Raw genomic sequence first — 11,638 nt, 5'->3', positions numbered from 1 at the left:
CAGTTTTTGGTCTTATGAAATAGCCAAGAGGAGATCAGCAGAGAAGCGGCCAGACCCAGAGCCAGAGCCAGAGCTACTCGTAGAGAGTGTGAACGAGATGGCATCCCCAAATGCAAGTGAATGTCGATGTGGTTGTGGATGGGTTTTGCCCCGGCATGGCCCGGCCCGGCCCGGCCAGTCCAGGCCCAAACCCGAAACCGAAACTAGTGCAGTTTTTTTGTTTCACACTTTATTTCTCCGAGTTTTAAGGTGAACTTCCTCGTTGCCAACGCCATTGAAACGGGCCACGGCAGGTGTGAATGATTTAGTGTTAACATGGCCATAAGCAAAGTATACTCCTGCTGCTACTCGATCGGTCGATCGATCGATCGATCTATGGCCCGTTCGTTCTCTGTCTCCTCTGCGGCCGACCGACCCACGAACCGTAGTCGAAGTTGCAGTGGCAGCAGCACGAAGCCCAGTCGGGTCGAAGTGGCAGTCCCCGAAGCCCCAGCGCCGCAGTCGACGCTGCCATCGGCTGCCATCGGCGGGCAGCGAACGGTTTTCAATGGTTGAAGCGTTCATCATTTTGCCATTTCACGTTCAGCTGGCAGCGAAATCGAAAGTGACTGCTCTCTCAATATCCCAGACCCAAGCGGAGACCGAGACTGAGACTGAGACCGGAGACCGGAGCCCCCTCGAAGACGACCAAGAGGCGACATTTCCAGTTCATGGTACCCTCCACATATCCTACGAAACAGCAACTACATCTGCACATCTGTATCTAAATCCATGACTCCGGGTGTATATGTGTGCTTGGACAGGAGTGTGTATGTGTGTGTGTTGGATTCATAGTCATATAAAGACAGAGGTCCATACGGATCATTCCATGCCTGTCATTCGAAGAAACAATCGGGACCGGCAAAAAGTGCATCGAGAAAATATTCGAGTATATGTATGTTATATCTTTTTTTTTTGCGTACATTTTTGTTTTTCAGTGTTTAATTCAGTCACACACACATATTTAAGGCCACCCATCCACGCATATATGCAAACACCCACACAGGGATGCAGAGATAGTTATAGATATAGTTATAGGCGCTGTCAAAGAAAAGAAATATATACAAAAGAGCACACAAATAGCCCCAACGAGAAATAAAAAGTGAAAAGTGAAAGTGCAACTCAAAAATGACCAAAAGTGAACCACATTTACAACCAGCAATAGCAACAGTAAACCGTAAACCGTATACCGTATACCGTATACCGTATACCGTACACCGTAAACCAACAACAACCATGCGAAGTGTGGCCAATATTTAAACAAATCAAAAGTGCATAACAATTAACAATCTTTTCGAAAATCAATTTCTGTCATTCAATTTCTGTCTGTCTTGCGCTTGTGTTTTTGTTTTTGTTTTCGTTTTTGTTTGTTATTTATTTTCCACACTTTTTTATTTTCGTTCGAAGCTGAAGCCAAAAAGCTGTTGACTTTCAAAAGTGTCAATAAAATTTATGTTAAAAAACAAGTTGATTGAACAACAACATTGAACAGCAACATTGAACGACAGCCAGCAACAACCAACAACAAGGAGAGCAACCAGCAACCAGCAACAGCCACAAAAGTGAACCGCCGAAAGGAGCCACCAAAATGCTGCTCAAAATGTAAGTATTCAAAACACTGGCATTAAAAAGTGAAATTTTACAAAACTACTCATTAAGCGGCTCAAGGTCAAGATGAGTTTTAGCCCGATTATGCAATATTTTCATCAAGCCCAATATCATATTCATATTCATATTTTGGGAAGTAAAACTGATTGCAGAATGCATACATACAAGCGATTATGTGTTTGGGATATCCAAAATTGTGTTTCCTCAGTTGTAAACTACAGAAGGAATAAATAAGTTAAGCTCAAAGAGGCTGAGTCCGAGATCTGTGAGGAAATTCTTCATTTAATTCATTTATTCCATTATTGAAAGCTGAGATCTTGAGCTGAGTTTCTTACTCGAATTGTTTTGCTTTCCCTTTCTTTAAATGCTCATTCTATTTCATTGAAAAATTGAACCAATTTTATTCCTTAAGCTATTTTATTTCCGTGCTAAATTATAGCTCAGTTCAAGTTCAAAGAAGTGGACTTTTTATAGACCAGTTTCCCATTGAAAACATTTCATTGCTTTGGTACATTATATTCTCCATCCTCTGCTTTGAAGGCAAAAGAAGTCATTTATTTTCTTGATATAATTCCAATGCTGAATAGCTCTAAAGGGAATCACATCATCTTTGCGATCACTTCATCGTTCAAGGAACTTGTCAGTGATCGGATCATCTGAAGAAATGTTTTAGATTGCAATTTGTGTCTGCAGTGATTGGACGACACTTCCCGGGTATCACTATCAGATACTGCTGATCAGCCGCCAATACAGATGCAGATACAGATACAGATACATTCATTGGAATTCGGCCTGCAGCAGAGTGTTAACCTTGGCCAGCCCGTTGGCACCGCATTCGCACTCGCAGTTGGTATGAGTATGCTCCGATCTGATCTGGTCTGGTTTTGGTCTGGTATGGGTCTGGCTCGATGGCCGATCTGGTGTGGTCATTGGGAGACAGTCAGTCAATCAGTCAGCTCAGTTGCTGGCCGAGTTAGTCGGCTAATATGCATGAAATGTGGCCTAGTCGAGGCGAGACGAGCGGAGCCGAGGCGTGGCAATGAAGTTGGTTTTTATTCATACGCTTTTAAAGCCAAAGGTCAGCCCAGAGAGGCTGCGGCACGGCGCGGCGCAGCGATCTCTCTTTTTCGGAAAGGTCAGCTATGCAAAAACCCAAATGAAAAATAAAAAGAGGTAAAGTCAACAAACCTTTGACGACGCATCCACTTAACAATGCAAAATTTATTTTACTTTACATTTCATGGCTGCTAATATTGTTGCTATTTCTTGGCTGCTGGCCAATGTGGCTGCTGTTTTATTGTTATTACCGCTGCTGATGCTGCTGCTTCTGCTGCCGTTACCGTCTTCAGGTTGCCGCTTCACTGCCTCTCGACAACGTCAATGGCCTGAAGCTGAAGTTTAAGTCGAAGCCGAAGTCGAAGTCGAAGTCGAAGCCGATGCCGATGCCGACTCTGCCGCTGAAGCACTCCACGCATGCGCCAAACGCCAAAAACGTTTCCATCTTTCTTCGTCTGCACAGAGACATGCATTTGGCCGGGCAGATCTTTTTTGGCTCAAATGAATTGCCAAATTACAATACAAATAGCATGCCACACCCAGACAGCACTCCTTTGAGCAGTGCAGCAGCAGCACCATCAGCACCGACATGGCCTTTCCAACGCGAACTGGCCAAGACAATGGGGCAGATCTGAGAGGTGGATGCGAATGAATCACTCATTCAGTCAGTTAATCAAACCACAATCGCCCACCATTTGGTATGGATACTCATAGAGTACTCCACATGTTAATCATAGATGAAGAGTCGTTTTCTTTTCTTAGCTGATCAGCTGTCATGGGATATACTATGCAAATTGATCTCCATTGCCCCTAGAACAAAAAGCAGTCCTTTGCTTTATATGTCCTTGGTTTCTGTGGCAGCTACATTATGTTGTTCTTTGTAATTTCCATTTACATATATACTTTTCATGGAAACCGAGAAGCTTCAAGGCTCAATCGATGGAATAAGCGAGTAAGATATATGCTTTATAGGATCGCATATTATTCTCATTTGGAAGGTACTAAAATCTAAAAAGAAACAGCAGTTGTGGTGCTTTATTTTATATAAAGTTCACATTGATTCCCCTGGCGGAACCAATTATTTCTTTTTGAGTATTACAACATAGTTCGGCATTTAGTTCAGGGGACTTACCGATAATTAAATTCAAGGCAAGCCTGCCCTGATTGAAACTGAAACCCATTTCTTGGAACTGATTTCGCACATTCAATGAATCAGAGATAGGTACCAATGCGAATATCTGACCAAGCTTGGACGCCTTAATTGAAGCTAACAAAGTCGGTTCGATTGGACATTGAATGAGTCAAAGAGTGGAAACAGCTAGTTCTCAGTTCGGTGGAGTATCTGATCAACGATCAAAGATCACCGATAGATTTGTGAACAGGTTTAAGCGGAACAAACTGAATTTCTGAATTGAATTAAACAATGGGGCAAATATATTAAGTTAAAGAAGAATCAGAAGAGGTGTAGCTACTATTCTTGATCAGAATTAGCATACGAGACGATATAGCTTTTATGGTCTCTGTCCTTCTATTCTTCTTGGTGCTTATATAGCTCTCACAGATCTGTCACTCATTCTGAAATATAGTGCAAGCGAACAAGCTTCCTCTTTGATTCTTTAATTTGAATCAACTTTGAACGGCCTTATGAAAGCTTTTATCTGTTAAGCAATGCAGTTTAAGGATCCAATTATAAAAAAAAATCAAGTCAAGTAAATGCTCTTCCTCTCTCCCTGAATTCCCACCTGAGTTGGGCCGAAGATAAGCTTCACTTTCAACCTTCCAACATTTCAACTTATGACGCATTAGCGCAGATCAGCTTCATTGGTGGATTGGGGGATTAGTTTGATTGAATAAGACTTGGGTGCCTTTTCAGCCCACTTCCTTGGGACATCTTTCAGTGGTGTGGTTGCTGCTGGGGCTGGTGTGGTTGCTCATGGCTTCACGAGTATTGCTGCAATTGCGAATGGATGTGGTGTGTGGCGATGTGCGCATTGTCACTTCATGCATAACATGGCCAAAGTGGCAGACCCTTGTCCGAGAAGACACCAGCCAGCCACACCGGCAGTGGGAACATCAACGGCAACTGCTTCTGTTGATGTTGCTGCTGCTGCTACTGCTGTTGGGGGCTCCGTTGGCAATTTGCACGATGTGGCCATAATTATAACTTTTCTTGAATCCACAGCCATAGCCATAGCCATTGTTGGGCAGCCCGTTTTGGAGCTGTTGCAATTAAAATAAGTTGAAGTTGTCTACCTTTACAGCCAGCAACAGCAACACCAAGAGTCAGCAGCAGCAACAGAGGCAGCAACAGCAACAACAAGGTGTTGCCAGTCTTGTGGCAGTCCCAAAACTTGTTCGACTGAAACAGCATATAAGAAGAGAAGCGATGGGGAAAAAAGCGAACGGCTTGGCATAAGATTTGAACATTTGCGACTTGCACATAATTCAAAATGTTAAAAGTTATCGTCAAGAGCGCAACGGTCTTGGGCGATCGGATCGGGAACTGCTGTAGACTGAGGACTGCGACTGGGACTGTGACTGGAACTGCAGAGACTGTGACTGTGAATATCGAACACCCGGGGCCCGGTGTCTGGTGTCTGTTGTCTGTTGTCTGTCGTCTGGGGCCTGGTCTTGGGCTCGGTCTCGGATCTCGGATCTGGTCGGGTTTTAGCGTAGTGCTGGGCTTGCCAGGCCAGATATTGAAATGTGTTAACACCTTTTGTTGTGGAAACCTGTCCGGGTTCCATATGATTCCTGGCTCGAGTTTCCCTATCGACTCGCTGGAACGGTGATCAATTTGGAGCGTTTTGCGGTTTGCCTTGAGCATCAGGCTCTCCACTCTCCAATCTCCCTCTTTCTGGGCTTGCAATGCGGATTCGCAAAGCCCAATGAACTATTGTTGCTGTTGGGGGATAGTTGGAGTTGCACGATCGAAAAGCAACGACGCACAGCAACAACACTGCTGCTGCTGCTGCCGCTGTTGCCGCTGCTGCTGCTGCTGCTGGTTCCATGGCTAGACATGACCAAATCGCATGCGCAATCGACTCTCCCGTCTCCCGTGTTTCGTCTCCGGCCACCGGTCTCCCCGGTGTCTCACAATCTGTTTGAATGTCTGTATGTCTGAGCCGGTGTAGCTAATGAAATTGTGAAAGGTTTTTCATGCCAGATTAGAGACGACGCCACATCAGATGAGGCTGCACAATGAGCCAGCAGCAATGAGCAACTGGAGCTGGAGCTGGAGCTTTAGCTGGAACCGGCTAGCCATGATCGCTGATTAAGAGCACGCGCTCTCAACGATCACTTAACTCGAGCTGCAGCTGTAGTTGGAGTTTCGGTTGGAGTTGGGGATGCAGATAGAGTTGGAGCTGGGCCTGGGTGTGGGGATGAAATTCAAGCTGCAACTGGAGCTGGAGCTGGAGTTGGCTTAATTGGGTTAACCATTCGCTGACTCAGCTGGGAAATGGGAATCTCGCCTTGATCTCAATACCTCAATTAAATGCCTGGTGTCACATTAACTGGAGATCCAATAATAGATCGAATACATCAGGATGCACTTTTTTCTTATAATTAGGAATAAGGAATAATCGGATCAATCTAATATTGAGCTAGAAGAGCTGTTGTAAGCTGCTTAGGAATACCCCTTTGTACTACATATTTTTAATATATTCTATGCTTAGCTAACCTCATTTATTCCCTCCCATCTCTATCGGGTAGCCTGTGATGTGGAGGGCTTAGACTAAGTACTAAGTGAGCTAAGTGATCGATAAAGTAGTCAATAAAGTCGAAAAGCTCTAACTATTCTGCTCATGGAAAACCTGTAAGTTCATATACCCTTTCTCCACCGCTCTGGACTGTTAAAACACTCTCTAGCACACTAGCACGTTTTGGACATCCTGGTATCCTGGTTTCTTGTCACAGCTATGTGCATGCGTTTTGGCCGATTATTCCTTTGGGAGTCATATGATATTGCCTATTCCGACATTATATCCTGAGATACTTTAGATATCTTACAAAATGTTTGCAAATTGTTTATTTATTTGCCGAGTGCTCTTATGGCATGATGGGGTCGGAGATACATTTCCTCCCAAATTTGTATTCTTTAACTCACTATTTGTTCTCTTCTCTTCCCTTTTGCAGCTGTATACTGGGCCTAGGACTGGCCATGCTGGTGACATACCATCCCGCCGCTGCCGCAGCCGCAGAGCCACTGACACCGGCAGCCAGCGAGAATCAGGTGGCAGGGGCAGAGACGGTGGGAGTAAGCATTCCGTTTGAGACGTCGCACAAGCACCCGGAGGCAGCGGTCAACAGCGAGGAGGGCTTCCACACGGCGCACCGGATCAGCGTGAGGGCCACCGCCGACCCCGCCGACTACTCGATGAACTTGCTGCCCACCAAGGAGCGGCCCGAGCTGAATCCCGTGCTCAGCGCCCTGATCAACGAGGATGTGATGAAGAGCATCGAGGCGAAGCGCGCCATCGAAGAGGAAGAGCTGGCCGAAGTGAGGCGCGAGATAGAGGAGGCGGCCCTGGCGGAGCTGGCTCAGAGGGCCACAGAGGCACCAGCCCCACAGCTGACAACGCAGCCCTCTGCCACCAAGAAGATCGATAATCTGGACGACGACGTGGTGGTAGATCCACACGACGATTTTGTGAACCAGAACTTCCCGCTGGAAGGCGCGGGCAGCGAGAACAGCAAGAAGTCTCGCATCGAGATCAAGAAGGGGCCCAACGGCCAGGACTACGAGTACGAGTACGTCTATTACTATGAGGAGGACGATGATGCCGCAGCCCCGGCCAAGCCGGCCGTCGTGGAGTCCGCTGGCGACCCGGACACCCGCGGCAAGACCCGCTACACGAACATCGAACGCAGCACCCCGGCCAGCCCCAGCGAGAACAGTCTGCAGAGCGGCAAGGCAAAGGGCCGGTCGTCGTCGTCCGTCAGTGATCGTGATCCCGCCGAGGACATCGAGCTGGAACGGCTCCCAGTGAACACGCGCTTCCCCAGTCGAGGCAAGAACATCGAGGTGCCTCCGACGCCCGCCCTGGACTCGCTAGAGACGGCCGCCGAGCGGAAGAAGATCAGCGTGAAGCGCCCCAGCCTGGAGCTGGTGGACAGCGAGACTTTCAACACGGACGAGAAGCAGCAGAAGGGCTCCCGCAACGGCGACAATGAGCTGAAGCCAGTGATTGCCGTCGAGCAGGAGCAGGCCGCAGCCGCCGCAGCAGCCGCCAAAGAGAGAGAGCTCAAGAAGCAGGAGGAGCAGAAGAAGCAGCAGCAGAAGGAGGAGCAGCAGGACCTGGATCTAGCGGGCATTACCGATGAGGCCGAGCAGACGACGCCCTCAATGGAGAAGGCGGCCCTCGATCTGTACGCCATCCTCACCAACGAGAACCTCAACAACGAGCAGACCACCTCCGCCGACGGGGCGCTGGATGATGCCAATGTCACCACCCTCAGCCCGGACACGGCCAGCACCGACGAGGACGACGGCAGCCTGACGACGCTCCTGGATGAGCTCTCGTCGACCAGCAGCACGACCACGACCACCACTACCACCACCACGGAAGCACCCACCACCACCACCACGACGACGACGACAACGACAGCGACGCCCTCACTGTTCGGCGGTCGTCGTTCCGGACTGAACGGACTGGCCGGACGGAATCGCTTCAAGCTGCGTGATGGCGGAGCCGGAGCCAGCGCTGGAGCCACCAGTACCACAAGCACAACCGAGGCGCCCGCCACTGAGGCCACCAAAACGGGCAGAAGTGAGTATCGATCGGGGCTGCATTGCATTCCCTTAGTCCTAAGGAATTTATTATATGGAGCCCATTTTTGTCTGCTTCAACAGATCGCTTTTCGCGTCCCTCAATCGGCGGTCGTTCTCGTCCAGGCGCCCGCACCACTGCCACCCCGGAGTCGAACCCCGCCCCTGCACCTGGTGCCGAGGAGGAGGTCGTGGCCGCCAAGGAGGTGAAGCCCGTCAGTTCAGGATTCGCACGCGGCAGACGTGAGTCGACGACCCTAGGAGAATCATCAGGCGAATAATTCTCATTCCTTTCCTCCTTCTCTATTTGCAGCACGCAATCGCTTCAACCTGCGCGGCTCCACAACCAGCAGCACCACCGAGAGGTCTGCTGAAGAGGCATCCGATGGATCTGCCTCTCCGGATGCGGTGCCCTCCACCACAGCCCGCAGTACGCTGCGAGGACGTCCTGGTCTTGGACTCCGAGGACGCAGCCGCACCACCACCACCAAGGCGCCCGCAGGCGAGGGATCCGGATCCCCCGCCGATGATAGCACCACCTCGGAGGAAGGCAAGGCCGCCGCAGCCCCGGCTGCTGCTCCGGCGGAGAGTGTGCGACCCTCGCGCTTCAATCTGCATCGCGCTGGAGGCAACCGCCTGTTGCCACGCGGCAAGCTCGGCAGGGCCGGAGTGAGCACGGAGGCGCCAAAGGCTGACGCCCCCGAGGATTCGGCGGCGGACAGCACCAGCCACCACAACGATGTTAAGGGGGCCGTGGAGGCCACCGAGGGTGCCGAGAAGACTGAGGGTGGCGATGCCGCTGGAGCCGGAGCCACAGCAGGGCCCGTGTCCGGCTTTAATCGCCTCAAGAACCGACCGCGCCTCAATGCTCTGCACAAGACTGATGCGGCCAAGCCAAGGGCAGCCGCAGGCGCAGGAGCCGCCTCCTCGCCGGCGGCGGTGGCGCCGCGCAAAATCAACCCGCTGCTAGCCAAGCGTCGTCTGCACCTGGGCGGTGCGGCTGCAGCAGCGGCTACCTCGACCACAGGTAGGGAGTCCCGAGTCCACTGCTCCCCCCATATCGAGCTGCGTAACTCATACTCACTCCTGTTGTTATTCCTTGCAGAACTTCCCGCTGAGGATGAGCACTCATCGTCGGACGGTGCCTCCGGAGAGCAGGCGGCCAAGGAGGAGGCGACCGCCGGCTCCGAAGAGGCCGGCTCGGACAGTGCCGCCAAGGATCAGGACACAACAGAGGCCGCCGAGACCACCACCAAGCAGCAGGCCCGAGGACTGGGCCTGCTCGGCCAGCGCCGTCGCCTGCCGTTGCGCAAGCCCGGCACAATTCTGTAAGCCCGGACGGGATAGACGACGACCAGCCCTCAGCCCTCAACCCAGAGCCCAGAGGCACAATCTCTCAAGTCTGGAGTTAGTCGCTGCCCTGGGAGTCCTCAGTCTCTGCCTTTTTTTTCCAACCACTCGCCTCTGTCCCCATTCCACACTTCCTGAATCCTCAATCCTGAATGGAATACTCGTCCTACTTTTGGGTGGTTTCATACGCGATATATAATATAACTCTTACGAATCACTTACGATACTCGTATGTTCTCTTTAAGTTTCTCGTCCCCGTCCTCGGCCCTTGTCCGTTCCACGAACTCAATTAGCTTTGTACACATTACACTAATTACTTTACTGATAAATACGGAGATACTATTTAAGATCCTTCGCGAAGTCACCAAACGAGAGAGAGAGAGAAAGAGAAGCGGGAGCGGAAGGAACGAGGAGATCTAAGCCACTTGTAGACCACTAAGCCGAGAATGTAACTGAGATGCGAGCCGCCGGTTCACCCAAATGCTATAGCCGTCGCGTCGGGTATGCCGTGCATAGCAGATACATTATCTATTATATTTTTTTTGAGATACATTTATAAAAAAACGACTTTTAATTATATATTAAATAAAAACAAAACCACGTAAGAAAAACTAATTGTACGAGTATCAAATGTGTTATTCTTGATAATTTCTTTAGTTTTGATCTTTGATAAATTCTAGTCCTAATCGGTGCTTCTTGCCCTAGAGAGTTTGAGAGCGGTATGAATCCTTGGGCATGTGGAGGTCACAAAACACCAGAAAGAACAGGAAAGCCGCTACAGCCGCGTCCCTACATTTATACCTGATACTCAGTAAGTTTGGCTCCGCTCCATAAGTGGGTGCACACTTTGCACGACGAAGAATGCGTGTGAGGGAGAGAGACAGAAAATTAGTAAGTGCGCTACGCAATCGAAGCCACTGCAATTTAATTTATTCCTTCTGGCTATAATAACTATACGATCTGATTCTGCAGCCTGGTATAAATGAGCACTCTCTTCGATTATGTGTATTCTTCTTGCATATCTTCAATATTGTGGAATCCAAAGACTTTCTTTCTTTGTGGGGGCGGAATAGGGCTGGACGAAATACACTTGTAACAGTGCGATATAATTTTTTGGAGGGACTTGAACACGGAACGCACGGAAACAACAAGCTGCTGGTGCACCGGGTGTTCGGAACAGACCTGCTCAACCCGTTGGAGCCCTGGGCCGGCCACGACAACTCACACTCCCACTCCATCCACCGGCTCCGCCGCTTCTGGATCCAAGCAACAGCAGAGAGGATGACAAAAACAGGACAATCCCCAGCACCAGCGCTCTCAGGCCAGGCAAGGCTCGAGTCAGTCCCAAAGAGTCAGTCCCAAAGAGTCAGTCCCTCTCCCAGCAGGGAGAGGCAGGTAGCCGAGTTAATACGAGCCAATGTTGAAAGTCTCGGCCCTTTCCCCACGTTTATCCCATTTATTTTCATCTACTTATATTGAAAAAAATCAGCGACTTATATTGATCTTAACCTTGGCCCATAGAACGATTCCCCGATCTCTGGCACTCTCGATTCGATTTCTACTTTGTGTACTACCCAAACATTTACCCAGCGTCGGCGTCGGCACCTGCCTAGCGTTACATAACATGGTCTGAAGCCCGATAGCTGGTGGCAGTGGTCTGGGAGGGGAGGGGGTTCTTTAAACAGAAGCAAACGGTGTCAAGACTTAACCAGCATTGAACCGCATAAGCGTAGTGCCTCCCACGCCACCCATTGCAATATACATACAAACATATATCTATATCTATACAGAACCGAGTAGACACATGGAAATATA

At 49.5% G+C, this 11,638-nt stretch overlaps 1 protein-coding gene across 1 annotated transcript; it reads left to right on the top strand.

Moving 5' to 3' along the window:
* Positions 1 to 570: 570 nt before the first annotated feature.
* LOC108165004 (nuclear pore complex protein DDB_G0274915) lies at positions 571 to 10,434 on the top strand. The gene is made up of 6 exons (XM_017301039.2): positions 571 to 713; positions 1,447 to 1,641; positions 6,841 to 8,474; positions 8,558 to 8,716; positions 8,787 to 9,500; positions 9,579 to 10,434. Exons 2-6 carry the CDS (start codon positions 1,628 to 1,630, stop codon positions 9,803 to 9,805), a joined length of 2,748 nt encoding a protein of 915 aa, XP_017156528.1. The 5' UTR covers positions 571 to 713; positions 1,447 to 1,627; the 3' UTR covers positions 9,806 to 10,434.
* The last annotated feature ends 1,204 nt before the right edge of the window (positions 10,435 to 11,638 follow it).

Source organism: Drosophila miranda, chromosome XL (genome assembly GCF_003369915.1).
Source record: "Drosophila miranda strain MSH22 chromosome XL, D.miranda_PacBio2.1, whole genome shotgun sequence".
Taxonomy (NCBI): Eukaryota; Metazoa; Arthropoda; class Insecta; order Diptera; family Drosophilidae; genus Drosophila; species Drosophila miranda.
The sequence above is the reverse complement of the archived record's forward strand: the minus strand, read 5'-3'. Positions and strand labels throughout refer to the sequence as shown.